The sequence below is a fragment of the Rhinichthys klamathensis genome, unplaced genomic scaffold, assembly GCF_029890125.1.
Source record: "Rhinichthys klamathensis goyatoka isolate OS25496 unplaced genomic scaffold, OSU_Roscu_1.1 h1tg000165l_1, whole genome shotgun sequence".
NCBI lineage: Eukaryota > Metazoa > Chordata > Actinopteri > Cypriniformes > Leuciscidae > Rhinichthys > Rhinichthys klamathensis.
In genome coordinates, this window is record NW_026606697.1 from 3,466,944 (window position 1) to 3,488,985 (window position 22,042).

Genomic DNA, 22,042 nt, shown 5'->3' on the forward strand with positions numbered 1-22,042 from the left:
CACAAGCTTAAAATCGGAATTGATTTTTTGACATACGCACACTGCACAAATATACAGAGTTTCCCGCTGTTTGCGCATATTAACTATATTTTCCTGCATTGGTTCTTTAAGCATGATTTTGCTTCACTTGAGCTATAATATAGTGACATCCACTCTTGCATTGAGTGTTTGTGCATTTTGAGGGCAGAGCAATGAAGGGAGGAGTGTGTGTGTTTGTTTAGTTTGATTTCAAACATCAACAGTGTTTCTCAGGAATCGCTTACTGCACCTTTATTATTTTTGTGTAAACCGTTTAAACTATGCAAACCGTTCCCCAGGATTCGTTGTTAAATAGACCACAAACCTTTGAAAGGTAGTGTACACTACTGTTCAAAAGTTTGGGGTCAGTGATTTTTTTTTAAAGAAATTAATTATTATTTAAGCAAGGATGAAAAATGTATCAAACGTGGGAGTAATGATTTCTGTTTCAAATAATTGCTGTTTATTTGAACTTTCTATTCATCAAAGGATCCTGAAAATTCCTTTTTTTTTTTGGCACAATTGTTTTCAACATTGATAACAAGAAGAAATTTTGTTTCTCAGCATATTAGAATGATTTCTGAAGACTGGTGTTAAGATGATGAAAATTTAGCTTTGCTATCAATTGAATCAATTTAAATGCTTTTATCATGCACTTCCAGGTAGTGATCGTGTAGAAGAAGAGATACTCATTCAGGAGTGGTTTACCCTGGTCAACAAGAAGAACGCTTTGATCAGGAGACAAGACCAGCTACAGTTATTGTATGTCTTTTCACACTTATTCTCAGTCACTTTACTCATTTAGATGATGGCCTCTAAGGCATCATTTGAACATTATCATTTCTTCTGTGTGACAGACAAGAAGAGCAAGATTTGGAGAGAAGGTTTGAGCTGCTGAAGAAAGAACTGCAAGATCTAATGGCTGTGGAAGGTACGACTGTTGGTAAAATGGAGAACTATATCTAAGAATTGGTGAACGTGATTTCATCAAGTACAACATCTTTTTTGATCCTGGAACATCATTCCAAACAACCAATCAGATTTGAGGGACAAGTTTACAGTTTCTGTCAAGTTTAGGCTTACAACCAGGGTTAGGTGCTCCTACATCAGTGTTATTTGCCTATCATTTCCATATGATTTTAGGTATAAGTTGTGGGTATGGAGTAGCCTGGTTAAAACCAGACCATTCTCAGTTGTAACTGAGTTATGGTCTGGCAAAGCGTCATAGACGAATCATTTCCAGAGGGGCGTCACCAACGGACGTCGCGGATAGACCTAAAACCAATCAGAGCGATGAAGGAGATGACGTATGCAGAGCGGCGGAGAAACATCTCCGAGTGTTGTTCTTTGCTCGGTTTTTAACAAAAAGGAAACGTTCAAATCGCTTAAAACAGATGCGATAGCTGATTCGAACGAGTGATGTTCGACGCCGGCATCCATCTTTGTAATGTAGGCTACAAAATCTGCTTCAAAATCCCAGCGCTGTCGTCATCGTGTAAAGCCCGCCCCAACGTTTCTGATTGGTGCCTCGATTTCGACGGATTGGAAATGGGCTTGAATGAGCTCTTTGCCAGACTAACTTTCAGAGCAAATCTAAATTTGTTGGAAGTTGTCTGGGTTTTCCAAGGCTAGGTATGGATAGGATTAGGACAACATTTTCAGGCAGGAATGTTGTTCCAGGATCCACTAAATATGTTGATCCAGGAACATGTCTTACTTGGCAAAATCACTGTGACCGACCGAGAATATACGCATCTGCATGTTTTACATATACATATACATATACTGTACATATTAAAGATGTTTTGCCACACATAAAGTAGTTTCATCAGTAGCATGTGGCTAAATATCTTCATTATCCATATTTTTGTCTTTCTTTTGAAGAATGGAAGAAAACCCAGGCTCATAAAACCAGAGAGCAGCTGTTGTTGCAGGAGCTGGTGTCTTTAGTCAACAAGAGGGACGAGCTTGTTCATGACATAGATGCCAAAGAGAGAGGGTGAGGTTCATTCAAATAACAACATATACTCTGTACTTTCTGTCAATTCCTGGTCTAACTCTTCTGTGTAAAACAGCCAGAATATCAGAGTTTTAAAGGGTTAGTTCAACCAAAAATGACAATTATCCCATAATTTACTCACCCTCAAGCCATCGTATGTGTATATGACTTTCTTCATTCAGCCAAACACAGGTTATATTAAAAAAATATCCTGGCTCTTCCCAGCTTTATTATGGGAGTGAGTAGTCCCTGAGATTTTGAATCCTGTAAAAATGCATCCATCGATCATAAAAGTAATCCATATGGCTCCAGGTGGTTAATAAAGGCCTTCTGAAGCGAAGTGATACGTTTTTCTTAAGAAAAATATCCATATATATATATATATATATAAGTTTATAAACTATAATCACTGGCTTCCAGTAACGGCCGTACGCGCGTCTAGTTCCGGCGGAAGACTGATCTCTGACTTATTCTCATTCTTTCTTTTTCTCTCCTTTTTTGACTTTCTCTGTGTTCTCATCCTCAAGGGCTCTTGAAGAGGACGAGAGGTTGGAGAGAGGTCTAGAAATGAGACGCAGGAAGTATGGAAGTCGGAAAGAGAAGTGTGTGTTACAGTGAGGGATGCGGTGCACCTGCTTTTATACAGGACTGTCCCTTTAAACACTGACCTCATGGACTATTGAGGTGTGTGTGGACCAGACATTACAACATATGACAAGGAGACTGTGACTAGATTAATCTTCAGTCCTCATGTTGAAAGGTTTGAGCAGCATGAATGCTCATTTCAGATCAATTAAGAGTTGTTTCCTTTTAGAGACATTTTAGTCTCAGAATATTTAGTTTGAAAAAGTTAAATAGAGAGTTGGTCAATGGTGTTCTGACAACACTTCTTGTTTTACGTTTTCAGTAAAAAAATAATATAGGTCATGTGGCCTTTGCAGTGTTATTTACTTCATTGTTTAACTTGTGTGTACAAGTCATTTGCTGCAGAGTGATTTTAGGATATCTCATGTCAAACTAGGTCAAATATCATACGTTTGCAGAGTTTGAAAGAAGGATCAGGCAATTTTAACGAGGTGATTTCATTGTTATGCAAGTCATATGTTTAAATGACCTAAAATGCAGCAAAAATTAAAACATTAAAAAATAAATATCGACAACACAGACAAAATTTGGCACAAAATGTCTCCATATATTGCCTGAAATCACCAAATACTGTTACAGGAAAGAGCCTCCAATAACATAGGACATGTTAAATGCATAGAATCGTTTAAAGAGAGTGTGTGCATGCACTTTGAGTGTTAGAATTTTGTTTTAAAATACCTGAATGAAAAAAGTAATTTTGGGGATTATAATTGTGTAACATCATATTTCATCCATGAATGGTACAGAATGCAGAAGTAGATGTACTCTCAGCAGTGAATAACCAAGAATTTCTCCCTTAAAGTGTAAGTGTGTGTGTGTCCGTGCGTGTGTGTGTGTGTGTGATGGTTATTTTTGAGTGACTGGTTGTTTTAGAGATTTTTCAGCTCTTTGCATTGATATTATCTTCGGCCCTGTTTACACTTTGTTTGAAATGTTATTATTTCATGTTATTTGTATTGGGTTGAACAGTGAATTGCTTTTGAAAAGTCCTGATGTCAGCTAATACAATACAGTTGACATGTCTTTGGGAAATAAAATTGTTTTAAGACTCTTTTGCATCCAAACTCGGTTGTGATTGAACAAAACATCTATGTACAAAAGTAGTCTACATGTTAACTATTCTGCGGTTTAGTTAAAGGAAGCATGCGGTCCTCATCAGTACGTGCAGAAGTTCCCAAGACTCCCAACGGTTCCCAGTAACAGAAAGTGCAGATTTAGCAGAGCCCTAACTAGAAGTTTCACTTCATAATCAAAGGCGAGTTCTCTAAAACTATATATACAAAACATCTCTACAAAAAAAAAAAAAAAAAAAGCATTGCTTAACCAGGACCGAGAAAAAGAACTGAATCATTATTGAGTCATTTTTTCTTTTGTCAGCCACACTGAATCACACCGTTAAAACGACTTTTGCCTTTATCATAATTTATCATATCAAATTATTTATGAATTCGAATCAAATTAAAATAATATATCAGAAATGAAACTGGGTTTATTTAAAAACAATAGCCTATCATAGCAAAAGTCAATATGATTTCTTTTTTAAACGATGATTCATTCGCACATGCGCAAATGTTAACTCTGAACTGAAACTTTCGACTCTATTAGGAAGTAAAGGAGAAAAAATACAAACCTCTATGCTTGTCAGTATAAAGGAAGAAGACAAAAATGAACCTGGTTTTCAATATGTTATTATTTTTATTTAGCATTTTATGGATTGTCACCACAGCACAGTTAACACCGATCAGAGGTAAGACTGAGGTTTCACATCAGTGCTTTTATTATGGAAATGAAATAAATAAATATAAAAATTTATTTTTTTTTAGAAGAAATCTTTGATTCAAGCGAACAGAGCAAACTACAATGGACATTTTCACCAACAAAAGCTGTAAGTGGCAGTTTATTTATTTAATATTTTAAATAGGCTAATGAGTTATTCCACAACAAGGGTGCGTTTTTTTCTTCCTATAAACAATGACTTTAAACAATGAAAGGCTGGCAAATTTGACTATGTTTTATAATAGGGTGTGCATTTTCTTAATACTTCTACAAAAATTCCATGCCCAACTATTTTATATATAACAGCAGGATGTCTGTAGAAATATCAGTAATAATTCTATCTATAATAAATCCATTGTGGTCATTGAGTTATGACTAGTTGCTAGTATGGCTAGCATGGCATTGGCTAGTAGTTTAAGGTAAACTGTCGACTCTGTTTAAGGAATAGCTATCATTATATATATATATATATATGTATATATATATATATATATATAATATACAATATACACATTTATATGAAGAGCCATCTATTAACATCTAAAAAACATATTTTTCTGATCAAGTGTTAAGAAAGAAAATGACTCTTTTCACAATAAAAAAGGCACCCATTTCTGGGAATTACCCATTTTCATAAATATTTGTATACGCTACTTTTATTACTATTTGTTTAATTTATACAAATATAAATACAATACACTACAGTTCAAATGTTTTGGGTCAGTCATTTAAAAAAAAAAAAAGGTTTTTAGTCTCTTGTGCTCACCAAGGCTGCCTGCATTTATTTTATAAAAATGCAATAAAATAGTAATATTGTGAAATATTTTGATATTTTAATTATTGTTTTAAAATGTTATTTATTCCTGTGATCAAAGCTGAATTTTCAGCCTCTTTACTCCAGTCCCCATTGTCACATGATCCTTCAGAAATCATTCGTATATGCTTATTTGCTGCTCAAGAAACATTTATTACAATTGTCAATGTTGAAAACAGTTTCTGTAAACGGTTTCATATTTTTCTGGAAATCGTGATACACGATTTTTTTAAGATTCTTTGAATAGAATGTTAAAAAAAAGAATATCATTTATTTGAAATAGAAATGTTTTGTAACACTATAAATGTCTTTTTGATCAATGTAATGCTCCCTTATGAATTAAAGTATTTCTTTCAAAAAAGAAATAATCTTATTGACCTCAAACTTTTGAATAGTAGTGTGTATTTTATGTACATATAATAGACAAGCTAAAACATGTTAACAGATGAATTATTTAATATAGGTAGGGCCTATATGTAAAAAAAAACCCAAAAAAAAACAAAAAAACCTGTAATCAAAATACCAATTCGCTTCTCTTTTGGTCAATGTAAGTGGAAGGAAACACAAATGCAGCTTGGAAAGGACTATGCACACTCTATCTACCAAGCTTGTAACCCCGATTTCACAACAAATACCAAAACATTATGGACCAACTGGATCCCCAAACAAGATGCCCAAGAGTTTCTACTTGACTTAAGTTTTGCCCAAGAGGACCAGCAGCCTCTATATATCTATGTGCAAGAATCTAACCAACCTCAGAAACACTTTAGAGGAGCACGAAGACCTGTTCTCAGGATCACAGTCGGTCATCCATTTCCTGCCGATACTGTTCCTCGGGATGAGGACCTGAGCCATGCTAAGGCCCTTCATTTGGGAAAGATCTCTCAGAATGGCTTTCACCTGGGATTTTCTTACCGCGGTAAGTGCACTTACATTGCTTCGATCCAGGTGTTCTTCATGAAATGTCCAGCATTTGCATGGAACCAAATGGAATTTGAGGAAACGGTAGCAGGAGGTTTGAGGAGAGGAGTGTGTGTGAACGGTTCTGTGGAGATCTCTAGCCCGCAGATGGAGTGTCGATCAAACGGGACGTGGGGTCCACCACCGCAGGGGTCATGTGTCTGTGGTGCAGAATACAAAACTGACGGAAACAGTTGCAAAGGTAAAACATTTATTTATGAGTCAAGCATCTTGTGTTCGATCTAAGCAGATTCTATATTTAAGGGGGGGTTAACATACTCATACAAAAAAAAAAAATTAAGTTGGCATGAAACTCTTATATCAGAGTGAAATGGCTTTTCAAGCAAGAATAAATTTGTATGGAATTTTTTTTTTATTGTGCTCGTTTAAATGACCACCCACTTTTGTTGTTTGTAAAAGAGCAGCTTGGACTGATTTTGCTTTTCACTGAAAAAAAAGAAGCATACGGGTGAAGGTTATAGTAAAGATTTTGGGTGAACTACCCTTATTAAAGTAAAAATGAAATCAAATTTGACTCCTTTTTTATGTAATACTGCAGTATTTATTATGATTTACCTTTTTTTTTTTTTTTTTATTAATATGCCCAAATCTTTAATCAAAATCTCTTTATTAAAAACGACTTCCCCTCCCTCTTTCTGTGACATCTCTTCTCTGATGATATGATGTGTTTACTGGCGTGAGGGCGGGGCAACCTGTCACTCACATGATATCGACCAATAGCAAACCACAATGATCCAATCAATTCCCCATGAACAAAATCAAGTCCTGCCCAACATTTTTTCTTGTTCGAGAAGTCGTTTCATTAGGATATACACTCACCTAAAGGATTATTAGGAACACCTGTTCAATTTCTCATTAATGCAATTATCTAATCAACCAATCACATGGCAGTTGCTTCAATGCATTTAGGGGTGTGCTCCTGGTCAAGACAATCTCCTGAACTGAAGACTGGAAAAATGTTGCCTGGTCTGATGAGTCTCGATTTCTGTTGAGACATTCAGATGGTAGAGTCAGAATTTGGCGTAAACAGAATGAGAACATGGATCCATCATGCCTTGTTACCACTGTGCAGGCTGGTGGTGGTGGTGTAATGGTGTGGGGGACACTTGGCACACTTTAGGCCCCTTAGTGCCAATTGGGCATCGTTTAAATGCCACGGCCTACCTGAGCATTGTTTCTGACCATGTCCATCCCTTTATGGCCACCATGTACCCATCCTCTGATGGCTACTTCCAGCAGGATAATGCACAAAGCTCGAATCATTTCAAATTGGTTTCTTGAACATGACAATGAGTTCACAGTCCCACAGTCACCAGATCCCACAGTCACCAGATCTCAACCCAATAGAGCATCTTTGGGATGTGGTGGGACGGGAGCTTCGTGCCCTGGATGTGCATCCCACAAATCTCCATCAACTGCAAGATGCTATCCTATCAATATGGGCCAACATTTCTGAAGAATGCTTTCAGCACCTTGTTGAATCAATGCCACGTAGAATTAAGGCAGTTCTGAAGGTGAAAGGGGGTCAAACACAGTATTAGTATGGTGTTCCTAATAATCCTTTAGGTGAGTGTACGTCAGAATAGGGAAGAAAAAACTTTTGCAACTATCGCTCTCTGGCCCCTGGGAGGAGAGACCATCCTCAGAGGTTAAAAAAGCCCCAGCACAGATCCCTTTCTTGAAGTAACTTTCTCATTTTTAAAAAATGCACTTATTTGAGTTAAGAAATATTGTCATAAAAGTGTATTCTCTTTAAAGCTGCAGTAGGGAGTTTTGAGAAAACGTTGACTTAGCCTGAAAATTTGAACAAGCACAACTTACAGGTCCAGCCCCCTTGCTCTCTGCTGCGCTACAGCCCTCCCTCCACAGCTCGTCCTCCACAGCGGAGCCTGTCGTGAACGCGCAGGCTAGTAAACAGGGCCACCGATAACGGCGGATAAAAAGTTATATGGCACATTCACTAATAGGGACTAAACGTCAACAATATGCTTTTCATTGACTATGGCCTGCCCATACTTTGACTACAAACTTGGTCCTCAAATCATTATGTATTTTCCAATAGCCTACATGTAACTTTATAACGTTGCACTCTTTCTATAAGTTATAAATAGCTAGTAAGATAACGGTAATATAACGGTAATTAACGTTACAGTATGTAAGTAATTATTCTAGCGATATATAATGCTAGATAAGGTGTGCTAGTACATTATTTCAGCAACATGACAAGCCAGTGAATTAACAGGTTTCAATTGTTGCTTAGCAGAGTGCGTGACATTTTATCTACATGTTATTATCGTCATCAGTCTTTTTCCTTTTACCTCTTTGTTTTATGAGCAGGTGTCACTCGAGAATTGGCAGTTTAGGTTGTTTCTCCGTCATAAGCACAGCTGCAGCACGCCGGCAATCTTGAGTTTGAACGACGGCTCGCGCTGTTTAAGAGAGGGGTGTGATCAGCGCGTACACGAGCGTGATTGACACTGCTAAGACATTCCTCCTGGCTCTGATTGGTTGTTTCTGACCGGGAGCGTGTATTTCTGCAAATGGCAATAGGACCACTGGGAGGAGCCAGAAGAGCTTGATTTTTTCACAGATTATCTGTCTCATATTCTACTGTCAGGACATAATGACAGTTTTAACAAATATGTAAAAAATATTTTTTACAAAAGCTACCTACAGCAGCTTTAAGTATACTTAAGTGGCCTTTCATTTTCATTATATTATATTATATTATCTGTAAGGGCACTTTTTAAAAGGTATACTTGTAAGATTTGAAGTACACAAAAAGTACTTTCAATACAATGAAGCACACTTCTTTGTCACAAGGGGAGGTTTAGGATAAGCGGTGAAATCCTCTAAGATGATTCTTTCATGTGGTTAAATGACTCTTTTCGTTGCTTCATTCCCCCTGTTCTGTCCGGTCATTCACTTTTCACTTATGTGTGATTTGTGTGTATGTATTTGTTTAGATTAGTTATGTGTTTGTGATTTAGTTCATAAAACTTTGTGCGACACATGTGAGTTCCCTGAATCTGCCTTAAACGATTCCTGGTCTTGCTACACGCTCTAAGAGCTGTACATGTGACCATGAAAAATACCCTTTCTTAGAATTAATAAATAATCAATACTGAGTGTTCGCTGGATGAACTGATTAATTGATTGTAATATTAATTTAACTACATCAAGTTAATCCGATTATCTGATCCAAATATGAATAATTAATTATAATAAGTTATGATTAATTATTCATATTTCCCCTTTGAGCTAATACTACAGCAACTATGTTTATGTGTGTGTTTCAGGAAGAGATTCATTCACAAAGCCCACTCATGACCCAAAAGCTGATTCCAGTCCTGTCCCAAAATCCGATTCCAGTCCTGTCCCAAAAGCCGATTCCAATCCTGTCCCAAAAGCTGATTCCAGGTCTGTCCCAATGGCAGGTTCCAGTCCTAACTCAAAAGCTGATTTCATTCCTGACCCAAATGCTGATTCCAGACCGGGCCTCTTCTCTGTCCTAACTGCTGTTCCAGTGTGTGGCGTCCTGTTTCTTCTCATAGCTGCTCTATTCATCTTTGTAAGGCGTCACAAGCTCAGGTAAAATTCTTTGAAAATGCAGATGTTTGCATCTCAATACTTCAAAATCTCTGGGATAATGATAATTTTATCCTGCTTTTATTCTAAATGTTTGTAAAAGCAGTATATTATGACTGTAAGAGATGTAATGATACACTGTACATTGTAAACAGATTATATACAATGAATAATAACAAAGAATTGTCCAGTTTGACCTGGGAAGCATGTGATTGGTTGATTCTACAATACAGACTCTTCTCTGGTTCTATAGCTTTACATTTGTTTAGTCTGTTTGTGGCTCTGAGCTAAAACTAGTTTGCATGACAATAGTTCGATTTTAAGGGAAGGGAATTGTTTGCATACAATATATATTGACTGTTTTGTTACTGATTTGTGTGTGTGTGTGTGTGTGTGTGTGTGTGTGTGTGTGTGTGTGTGTGTGTGTGTGTGTGTGTGTGTGTGTGTGTGTGTGTGTGTGTGTGTGTGTGTGTGTGTGTGTGTGTGTGTGTGTGTGTGTGTGTGTGTGTGTGTGTGTGTGTGTGTGTGTGTGTGTGTGTGTGTTCAGTGGGGGTCAAGAAACAGAGCTCATATCCAGGTCTGGTGTGACTCGATATCAACGTCCTAAACAACAAGAACACACAGCTGACCCTGAGCTAGTCAATAGTGAGTCTTCATCTGTTTCAGCTCCTTATAATGCATGAATGCTTAGGATAAATGTTGTATAAAATGTATGAATGTTGCTCTTTCATAACTCAGTTCAGTTGTGTTTCTCCTAAAAATCCTTAAGAAAAATATAAATAGAAACAATTCTATTTACAAAAATAGTTTCAGCCTTATACAGTAAGAGTATAATTTGGGGTCTTGCAAATCCACAGCTGTCAAATTCTGTTTCCACAATTAAAATAATTATTTTCATGCAGCTTATTGGGCGGGCAGCAAAAATGAAGCAAATCAGAGTGGCGAATATATGCCTCATCCTCCCAGAAGTACAACACATGGAGAGGGAGCGTCTCAGTGGGATTGTGGATGTGAGCGACTGCATACTGACCCACTTCAGCAGGAATGCACAAGTACACTCCAAAAAATGCTGGGTTGTTTCAACCCAAAATTTGGGTCAAATATGGACGAACCTAGCCGTTTGGTTACATTTTTTAAATACAATTTTTAACCTAATAGTTGGGTTTGTCCATATCTGACCCAAATTTGGGTTAAAACAACCCAGCATTTTTTAGAGTGTGATAAGTCACTGTTTCAATTCATTTCTGTACTTTCATTAACCTCAGACCAAGTATGTTACCAGCAGTGAAAATACTAACGCTATCACACGACCAATTCGTACGAATTCGTACGAGTGATTAAAAGGTGGCCAATTCGGTCGTACGAATTCGTACGATTTGTCTAAACCCACGGGAGGGGTAGGTTTAGGGGCGGGGTCAGGAGTAGGTCATCCGTACGAATTCATCCAAATTTGGTAACTCGTAAAATATGTGCGAATAAGCAAAAATCGTACGAATTGGTACGAGTGAGGTCGAATGAATCCGTACGAAACGAGTGAGGTCGAATGAATCCGTACGAATTAGCCACCTCGTTAAATTCGTACGAATTGCCGTGAGATCGGGTTGAAAATACTTCAATTTTAATAATTTATTCTCAGCATATTTAGAAAACACCAAGGGACCTTTAGAAGAACTTTAACATTATTTCATGTTTATTTAAATAGTTGAAATGTCATGAAATCTTTACATAGTTTTCACACAGTAAAGGCCTGTTCACATCAAGGACGCTAAAGTGGGTCGCACACCGGACGAGAAGCGCAGCGCCGCGTCGCGCCACGTCGCGCCACGTCTAGGACAACTCCAGGTATCGCACACCGGACGCGCACATTCTAATCGCGCGAGCACAATTTTGAATCAACTCCTGGTAGAAGAGCTGCACGATGTGTGTTTTATCTTGCTTATTATTATTATTTTTTTATGTTCATTGAATAATAGCTGATGTTTGAACGTTAATCAAGTAGAAGTGTCTATCACGTTGAGTCTGTTATTTTGTTGTAACGTTATCCGTTGTCTAGGCAACTATGTCACATAATACAATAGTATTTATTTAGCTAGCGTTTAGCTAACCCGAGTGAAAACAGCACGGGGTGAAGCCATGTACATTAACGACGATTTTGAATGTTTACAACTCTCATGCCCACTATCAACGGATACCCTCCCACCCAGTTCATGCTCGTCAGTGCGTGTGCACCAGATTTTCAGTGAACGCCAGGACTCTCAAGTGTCACGCATTGAGCGTGACAGTCACTCATTTCGGTCTTTTGTCACGCTCTCCTGCCACACATTGTTTTTCTCACGCTGAAAAACTATTTGAAATATATTTAATATGCCGCAGCGCCCAAAACTCTGGCCGCGCCGCTCTCACTGTGGAACCGGCATGAATCAAGCGTGTTTCCTCTGGTGTTGTTCGTCGAGCTACACAATAGCCAATCAGAAAATAGCACTATTGTATCTGGGTAAGATTTAACGCAACAATCAATGACAAAAATGTATCCAACCCCCCGTCGGCTGGGTGTCGCTCTTACCTGTCTTCAAAACTTGAGAGCCCTGGAACGCGCCCGTCTCATCAGCATCCATCAACACCATGGAGTATTTGGAGGTATGCTGTCCTGGCTAATCTACCGATAGATTGCAATTGCTAACGTCATTTATACTCTAAATGAGCGTACTTGATTTTCCGCCATCACTCTTCGTTACTGCGCGAACTTCCGCGAACTTCAGGCGTGTACATGTGATTGTAACGTGCGCGAGGGGTGGCGTGTGCCCGATCTGTGATTGACAGTCAGATCTCACACCCCCCTGCGCTGATTGGACATGATGAACCGGGAGCTGTGGATTTTTGCAAAACAAATAACACGCTCCAGGTGGAGTTAGAAGCTCGGGTTTTTTTCTAAAACCACTTTATTTATGTTGTTCTGTCAGATTATAGTGTCGATTTCACTGAATATGATCAAAAAATTGTTGCCGACGGCAGCTTTAAATATAAAAGTCCACACCACCACTAACTATAATGGCACAGAGGAACGATGGAATCACTCTCAGAATGATTTTTTTAGCTGATAAATGGTAAAAACATTGAGAGCTAATCAGAATCTATCCGGCTTTGAAGAGCTCGAACATTTAAAGCTGCAGACGAGGAAACTGCAGCAAATGTTTCGAATAAACAGAACTATATTGTGCGCGGCATTAATATAGCTATCTTTATAGTTATCATTCTTGGTGTGAATGGGTCTTAAGAGTATAACATCATAAAATGATTAGGTCTATGATTTGGTGAGAATGCCGGCTTTGGGATCTTGGCAACTCTGAGCACAGTTTAAGACAGACCTGTCATATTTTAGATAATTGGTTTATTAACCCAGACATTATTCTCATGCTTCACGCTTCATTTTCTCCTGTGTCTCCACCTGTCTGTCAGTGTCAGGCTCAGTTCAGATGCTGGAAGGAATGAGTGATATGCTGTGTGGTCTTCGAGATGTGCTGGTGGAACGCACAAAGTTGACGATGTGTCGAATACTTGGGAAAGGTATAAACTGACTTAAATTTGCCTTAGGTCTCTTGTTAGCAGCATTACACATATACAATAGTGGCCAAAAGTGATGTCCGGCATAGGAAAATTGACATCTTTACCCTTTATTCAAACAATTAAAACGATTTTTAAGTTTAAGATTGTAAGCTTAATGCGTAGTTGTGTCATTTTTATTTAATTTGTGATAACGCGGTGAAACATGCCATATTTCTGGCCAGGCTGTCATACAAAGGAATTATGAACACATGCAAATACAAAATATTTTCCTCTATTTTGATGGTTTATTCAAACTTGTAGGGTCATTAATAACCAATTCCCCCCAGACATCAGTTGTAGCCACTACTGGATCTAAAATCATAAATGACGACCAAAATGTGAGATTATATAAACCTAAATGAAATGGTAACCAGTTATAAGACCTAAGATAAACTCTACTGTTCAAAAGTTTTGGGGTCATTTATAATGTTACAAATAGGGATGTCCCGATCCGATCACGCGATCGGAAATCGGGCCCGATCACGTGGTTTCAGACTCGATCGGAAGCGGACGTTACCTCCCGATCAGGACTCGGATATATGTAAATTAGGGGTGTAACGGTACATGTATTCATAATTATTGAACCGTTTCGGTACGAGGCTTCCGGTTCGGTACGCATACCGAACGATTCCTAGGACCATTTTTCCTGCAGACAAAATCCGCGCTGGCGCGATCACCACAACGTTGCGCAACATTATGGCAAACGTAATGAAAGCAGAACGAAACTGCGCTTCTCATTACATTGTGCTTAACGGACCATTATCAGTTCGGACCAGCAACATCTGTGCAGCGCGAGATCAAGCGAAGAGATCCAGTGAAGAAAACATTTGAATTCGCCACTGAAGTAATAACATCGCTGCGAGATCTAGTGAGAACTGAGAAGCATTCACATTTCTCCGTTATTAACCGTAGATCTCTATTAGATCAAACAGCGCTGACGTGGACAGCAGGAGAAACATTGTGCCGTGAATGAACATGGATTTAATGTTGCACTTCAAAACTCAAATATTATATAAATATATATTTAAATGTTATTTTTAATGTGATTACCAAAACATTATTTGTTCATCCTTCAAAGATTACCCCCATTTATAAACCTGAAAGTTTCAAGATGTAGGAAAACTACAAAAATAGTTTTTCTTTTAATAAATAGGAAATTTCTCTGGCATTTCTTTCTTTTTGCTGTATCCTATCGAACCGAACCGCAAATTTTGTGAACTGTTACACCCCTAATGTAGGCAGGGACGTGCACAGGGGGGTTGCTCAGGTTGCCCGGGCAACTGCCCATATGCCCTTCTCGACTCAGGTTGCCCTTCCAAAAAAAAAAAAAAAAAAAAAAAAAAATCGTACAATGGATGCAGAATTTCACGTAGGCCTATATAAAAAAAAATAAAAAAAATAATCGCAAAGCCTCATTCACTTCCATTCGCCGAAAGTGAAAGTCAGTAAGGGAAGGGCAAACTGTTTACATGGCTGTAGCGCTGCACGCGACCATTGACTGCACGAGACCGGCGTAGGGCCACGCAAATTACTTAAGGCCCCGCCTCCATCTCGTGTCATAGCGCGTCAATTAATGTGTACAACATCCATGACAAAATGAAGCGAAACTATCCTTCTGGTCACGAAAAGAGGAAGAAGAAAAAAACCATGAGAGTGAATTGCGGGAACAACAATCAGGTAAACTTGTGTTCTCTCCTCTCTAAGTTTGATGTCAGCAAAGTTTGATGTTTTTCGGTCTTGCTAACCTAGCTGGGCAGGCAGTGCATCTCTTGCATCACTTTGTGCCTGACAAAAGTGAGAGTAAAATACAATTATTTATTACGTTTGTTTTTGATAAACGACAAAGTGCAACGGTGTTTGTTTACTGCAGCTCAGAACACATAACCACGTCGTGTGTGTTATCGTGCGTTCAAATGCGCGTGCATGAAATGAAACGCGCATTTTTCAAGCAGAAATATGTGGAGACCAGACATACTGTACAATACATGCACGTGAATGATGGCACTCCCAATCAAAGTACACATTATACTTTTAAAACAAGACACTGATTATCTAGTCTCAGTGTTAAACTAAACAACTACACTGATTATGCAAGATAGAAAGCAATGTATTGACAATTTGACATTGATTGACTATTGATTTATAGGCTATATTGAATTTAAAATGTTGATTAGCTGGACACACTGGTCAATATGGATGCACATCCCTCAGTAAATAATAACCATAAATCAAGAATTGCTTCAACATGCATAATAAAAAATAAAAAAATCATACTGATGCCGAAAGTGCCCAGGCTGTAGAGAGAACCAAAGTTAATCCCAAAAGCCAAAGCTCAGGGTTATAATTTATTATTTTCTTCTTATTTATGTTTACGTTAATATTCACTTACTTAATAATATTCACTTGTTATCTTAACATTCTATAGAAAATACTCTATTCAATAAATATTGTTTGTTTGAACCTCATTCTGTTCTATACTATTGTTGTACTTATTCTTTGACTGTTTTGTTTAAAGGAGGGAGGATTGTATTGGGAGCACTGAAGTGTCAGGTGCGACTGTGGCAATGGCAAATGGTTTACATAGCTCACGACATCACGGGTCAGGTAGAGGGCCCCTTAGCAGAATTTTGCTTAGGGCCCCAGGGGGAGGTCAGGATCGGCACTGGGTTTAGCAGTCGATTCTGTTCCCTACCGGAATTCCTGTTCCCTTTACGCAATCATACTACAAATCATGCGTAGTTGCCCAGTTACCATACGTACCATCAGAACTGAATTCGAGCAAAAAGCACAATTGAATGTACGGGAAGCCAAAAGGTTAAAAAAAGGATTGTATTTTTTCCCGAAATCTAAGCGTTTTTTTTATTTTTATTAGAAGCGAGTTTTTCCCCATCTGTCAATTCAATCCAGATTATTTATTTTCAAATTAAAAAATAAATAAATAATAATAATTAAAAAAGACAATAAACAATAATATGAGGAACTCTTTTTCTCATGTGTATTTTGGTGACATTTAACATATTGTTAATACATTTTGTATACTGTTTACAAAGTTGTATATCATAAACCTGTCATCTCTGACGTTTTGCAATCTTCATAAATAATAATAAGACCATAATATGAGGCATTGCGTTTGGACATAAACACGATCAGATAAGGCAATTTGTATGGGCAAAATTTAATTTAATATATTCCTTCATATAGCCCGTGAGTTTTTTTGGGGGGGGGGGGGGTTGTGCCCCTTTTTCAGGTCAGAGCAACTGCCCCACAAAATTCCTGTGCACGTCCCTGAATGTAGGCCTATATTATATTCTCATTATTTTTTTATACACTTTTAAAACATTTTTATTTTTTGTTTACATGCCTGCCGGGTATTTTAAGTTGAGGTGCTATTTGTTTTTATATTAGACTTTTTCTATATTTACTGTTGCACTAAAGTCCAAAAGTGAAGATTTTATGTTATTTATTACTTGATTGTTCAAGCTACCTCACAGAAGTGCTCTGTTTGTTAACAGAGTTGTTGAATGTTAAAATAAGGTGAATTAAATAAAAAAATAAGGAACATCCTGGATCTGTTTTTTCTCTCTTCTTTATTTTTTTTTATGTATTATATAAGTATCGGATCGGGACTCGGTATCGGTAGATACTCAAAATCAAATGACTCGGACTCGGACTCGAGTGCAAAAAAACCTGATCGGGACATCCCTAGTTACAAATTATTTCCATTTCAAATAAACGCTCTTCTTTTCAACTTTCTATTTATTTAAGAGTCCTAACTGATTGGTAGTAGGCCTACACTTCCACATATACATTCATATAAGTTATAAAAAAAGTCAAATATTTGTAATAACTTTATTATTTATTATTATCATTATAAAAGTTATTTTATTTTAAGTTGCATAAGGTTCACATTCAATTGGAAAACTGTTTGAGTGTCATCTTTCAGTCTGTAAATTAATTTTAGACTCTCATACTGGAGTTTCTCTATATATCTGCAGGAGAATTTGGGGCCGTTTATGAAGGCATATTTTCCCCTCAAAAAGGACAAGATATCAGAGTGGCTGTGAAAACCTCAAAAGGTAGTGCAAAGAGCAAGTGACAGTGAACATTTCTGATAATACATTACAAAGTATTGTCTTTATTTAGAATAAATCACTAGCTTGAGACAATGTCGTTTACACGGTTATTAAATCAACCTCTTTCATGCGTTTTCTGTTGAATTGCAGAACCCATCTACAGTAAAGAAGACCTGGAGTCCTTCCTCAAGGAGGCAGAAATTATGAAGCATTTTGATCATGTGAATGTCGTTAAATTGCTTGGTATGTCTCTGTTGAATTACATTATTTACTGTTTGGTATCTAGGCTAAAATGTATAATTTATGTCTAGCGGGAGTGGAACATTTTGGATAACCTGATTTCAAATGGCACAGCCGTTTCCATGGCAACTGGTCATCTGTGGGCCTGTGGGTCTGTCCAAGCTGAGGGCAAAGTGTGAACTTCCACTAGTTCCACAGTAACAGTGGGATTCGGTTGACTTTTACCTCCTGTGTGTCTTTGACCTGCTGAATTATATCAACTAATTATAATTGTATCATTGTAAGAGTTAAATGGATCATGGCAACTCTAATGTGTAATAATGTACTTGGCATCTTTCCAATACTGTGATAATCAGCAGCCAGTCAGGGTCACTTTTGACTGGGAGGGATAGAGCTAGATAGTTACTGTAGTGCATGTATCCACCTTATTTTTCACCTTATAGCACACTAGCTTATTTATAACAGTAGGCTCACATATTAATACTTAAAAGTCAAAAAACTTCTTTAACTGTTCCAAAATGGCGAAGTCTTGAGTGGTCGAATGTGGCATCTAAGTACAGACATATGATTTAGCGGCTAATGAATAAGAAGTCTCGGACATTCACAGAAAATAGCTTACTTTCACGTCGCAAAATAAGGTGGATAAGACAGTATTATCGTTTATAAGTCCATCATGGAGTTTCTCTAGAGATGAACAGATTTTATGAGGTTATTGCGTCCAACAGGGGTTGCGCTAGAGCGAGATCCAGAGTCCTCCATCATTGTACCGCTTGTTATTCTTCCATTCATGAAGCACAGAGACCTACACAGCTTCCTCAAAGCAACCCGCTATGGAGATGCTCCCATGGTGAGTCTCTCATACCGAGAAAAACTCATTTACAACCCCTTCTTATGGACTTGTCTTTTTGACTCTTGCTTTTTATATAAAAGTTTAAGTGTAAAATAACCACAAATCTGATCATATATGTTCCTATTATTTAAACTGACCTCTTCTCTGCAGTGTTTGCCTTATCAGAGACTTCTACATTTTATGATTGACATTGCTGCAGGAATGGAGTATCTCAGCCTTCAGGGTTTCTTACACAGAGATCTGGCTGCCCGCAATTGCATGTGAGTCCACAGGAGGGAAACACAGAGCACATTTTACAACAACATCCTGTTAATACTCCCATTGTCTTTGAGAAGCCACGCCTAATGAACAAAATCCCTTGTTTCCCAAAATCCCAAAATCACTTTTTACAGGTTGGGGGATGACCTGCGTGTTTGTGTGGCTGACTTTGGCCTGTCTAAGCAGATCTATTCAAGTAACTACTATAGGCATAAGAACTGGACCATTAAATTGCCTGTAAGGTGGATGGCAATAGAGAGTGTGTCTGACAACATATTCACCACCAAGAGTGATGTGGTCAGTCCTATTTTCTCATCCAATACAGTATTAAAGGGGCTATAACCATAGATTTCCATAATAAAGGCTAGATGTCTTACGGCGGAGTCTCTGTCGTCATCACCGGCGGCCATCTTGTCACAGGCAAGCTTTCTGGCGGGCTCTGTGGTACCTGATGTAAGATGAGTGATCAGCACGAACACAAATACTCTTATCTCGTTGAAATCTTGACGGATTTACCAACGGTTTGGTTTCTTACAAACGTTATGAACGTGGCTATAATTCTGGATGATTATTTATTGATACACTAATTGATACACTAAGTGTGCAGTGTCATAACTACATCTTTGACGTTTATAACAAACCAAACCGTTTGAAAATTGGTAGAAAATTGAGCAAGTTATGGTTATTTAAAAAGTACATGCACCATTAAAACACAATGTTACGAGTGAGCGAGCTGCCCGTGACAAGATGGCCGCCAGGTGCGGACGTCGACCTCCATTGGCCAGCAGCGCGGACGAGACATCTAGCCTTTATTATGTATATCTATGGCTATAACTGTGTGTAGATTCAGAAACCCTTGCTAATAGCGACACCAGTGGGCGTTAAGTGAACTGCAGCCAGAAACTTGCACACAAGAGACTGAACATGATTCAAAGCCCCGATATACTCGCGGCGAAGTTCTTTTTCGTTCTTAGCCTATAAGTAAAATGAAAGAAGTTGGAAATACCTTTGCAGCGACATACTGTTAACGAACAGCCCGATGCCGTCCTGCTGAGAGCTACGTTTAGATGAATTTGTAATTGTGCTGTAGCCTAATTGTCCTCTCAATAACAATATAAACACAACAAAAAAGACAGCGGTTCAGAAAGCATCTGATCATAGCGATGTGAATATGTTTGTACAAGCTCTGCAATTCACCGGCATCATGTCAACAGATGAAGTTGCCTAATTAAAATGACACTGTTTATGATAATTTGATTCTAAAGTATATTTGAGACTATATAGATCTGACTATGTGGAACTATAGTTTGAATTAATCCCTTTTCTTTGCATGACAAATTGACATTACAGTACAGAATAGCTCTTTCGACATTAACATTAACATTGTAAGCCTAAGTCATTTCATGTGTCAGAATGGAAGAGACGTTCTTGAGTGCAAACGTCACATCTGATTTTCCCGGCAAAAACGTCACGAGTCTTTCACATAAAAATCATCTAGAGTCTTTCATAGACAGGCTCTCGTTTTTTAAGTTTTGTTACAAGCTGTTCATACATTGGCAGTAAGAAAGCGATTAATACATGAAAACTCTTACATAAAGATGTAGCCCCTTTAATACATTACTTTTCAACACTCACACGTATAGTTTGTGTAATACTATTGATGACATGAAGTCTTCTTTCCTTCTTTCTTTCTTTCTTTCTTTTTTTGTTTTTTTGCTTTATTGTAGAAATAAGGGAAATAGGTACTTTATGTTTTTACAAATTCCCCACTGGTGAATCTCTCAAAAACCCTTCAAGAACATGGGGTAGCCTACATAGAAATTATATTTTGAATATTAAACACTGAGCAGATTAATGCAATTTATATATAAATATTGTGTATACTGTATATATAATAAAACATTTTACAACATTAACAAACTTGTTTTTTTTTTTAAAGAAAAATGAACTATTTGGGTGGAAATGGTCCTATAAACAGAATTATTATTTTTTTTAAAGTTGAAATGAAATAGATTTTTTGGGGGGGTATGACCCGGTCATGTTTTTTGTGAGATTCACCCACCAACATCCTTCAAGCAATTTTATCAACTGTGATCTTCCTTATGTCTCACAGTGGTCTTTCGGAATAACCATGTGGGAGATCACATCCAGGGGGAAGACACCTTATCCAGGTGTCTCCAATTATGAGCTCCTGGACTTCCTGGAAAAAGGACACCGTCTCACACAAGGGGACATTGACAGCAAATTGTAAGGAATTTGCCTATTTTACATTAAAAAAAAAAGATTATTAGACTACTCTTTATCAGGAAACTGTGACTAAGTCTTTACCAACAATTGTCTGTTGCAAGACTTACAATGAAATCAAGGTTAGTAAGTACAGTTTAGGTCTGTTAGGAATCCTTCGTCACAGCAGTTACTGTGTGCCTATGAAGCTGATTACTAAATCAGGGCATATATAATAATGTTTTGTGCATGGTCTAGAAACATAAATGGCAAGAGTAGTTTTTAAACTGCAGATCTGGAAGATGATTCAGTCTTGTAGTGCTTTTTATGATTTCTTTTTTTCCCTACATTTTTCCTTTGACTCTTTCTCTGTCAGATATGAGGTTATGTTGAGCTGCTGGCACAGAGATCCCTCTCAGAGGCCAGGTTTTGGAGAGCTGGGCCAGAGCCTCAAAGCGCTTCTGTCTGCTCTTCCACCCCTGGAGGCCAGCAGGGAGTCCCACGACATCAGCCTGGGGCTGGAGGAGGCCAGCGGTCACCGGGACAGCACAGAGGCCCTGGAGACTGAGGTGTAACCTGTTGGTGGCTGTGCGTGTCCCTGGATGAGGAGGGACGTCTGCGGTGCAATTAAGTGTGTGTGATCCACACTAGGCCATATTAAAGTATTACGATGAGATTTCAGTTCTTCTAATGACATAAAACTTTGCATATAAAACTATATCATTTCCATTGCTAGAAGGAAACGAGAGAACTGTTTTTAATTCATTGCGATTCATATTTTTATTACACTGTAAATGTTGTATTTTTGTGATTTGTATATCAAAAGATACCAAATGTTGAAAGGTTTGGAAAATGCCAGACATCACAAATTAAACAGCTCAGGAAATTTTAAGAAAATGAAAATGATTTTTTGTTGTTGTTGTTGTTGACAAGTACGATCACAGTGAACATTGAGATCTGTGTTGGCGCTGCTG

At 37.9% G+C, this 22,042-nt stretch overlaps 2 protein-coding genes across 9 annotated transcripts in view; both read left to right on the plus strand.

The window, feature by feature from the left end:
- Nucleotides 1-3,148, plus strand: part of ehbp1l1a (EH domain binding protein 1-like 1a) — a 41,527-nt gene extending 38,379 nt beyond the window's left edge. For all 7 annotated transcript variants that reach the window (XM_056259242.1, XM_056259243.1, XM_056259244.1 and 4 more), the window contains 4 exons: nucleotides 681-780; nucleotides 876-949; nucleotides 1,903-2,017; nucleotides 2,545-3,148. In XM_056259242.1, coding sequence (XP_056115217.1) covers nucleotides 681-780; nucleotides 876-949; nucleotides 1,903-2,017; nucleotides 2,545-2,635 — 380 coding nt within the window. In that variant the 3' untranslated portion in view covers nucleotides 2,636-3,148. The remainder of the gene's footprint in view (nucleotides 1-680; nucleotides 781-875; nucleotides 950-1,902; nucleotides 2,018-2,544) is intronic.
- A 1,065-nt stretch (nucleotides 3,149-4,213) lies between these two features.
- si:ch73-40a2.1 (tyrosine-protein kinase receptor UFO) lies at nucleotides 4,214-21,965 on the plus strand. Of its 2 annotated transcripts, XM_056259249.1 has the most exons (14): nucleotides 4,214-4,409; nucleotides 4,486-4,547; nucleotides 5,805-6,414; nucleotides 9,533-9,824; nucleotides 10,369-10,466; nucleotides 10,724-10,873; nucleotides 13,278-13,385; nucleotides 17,420-17,500; nucleotides 17,648-17,740; nucleotides 18,463-18,584; nucleotides 18,738-18,847; nucleotides 18,980-19,142; nucleotides 20,959-21,092; nucleotides 21,445-21,965. In XM_056259249.1, the coding sequence occupies exons 1-14, from the start codon at nucleotides 4,328-4,330 to the stop codon at nucleotides 21,641-21,643; spliced, it is 2,304 nt and encodes a 767-aa protein (XP_056115224.1). In that variant the 5' UTR covers nucleotides 4,214-4,327; the 3' UTR covers nucleotides 21,644-21,965. The 2 variants fall into 2 exon arrangements, with proteins under 2 accessions (XP_056115224.1, XP_056115225.1); XM_056259250.1 differs by lacking the exon at nucleotides 10,724-10,873 and having other exon boundaries at nucleotides 4,216-4,409.
- The last annotated feature ends 77 nt before the right edge of the window (nucleotides 21,966-22,042 follow it).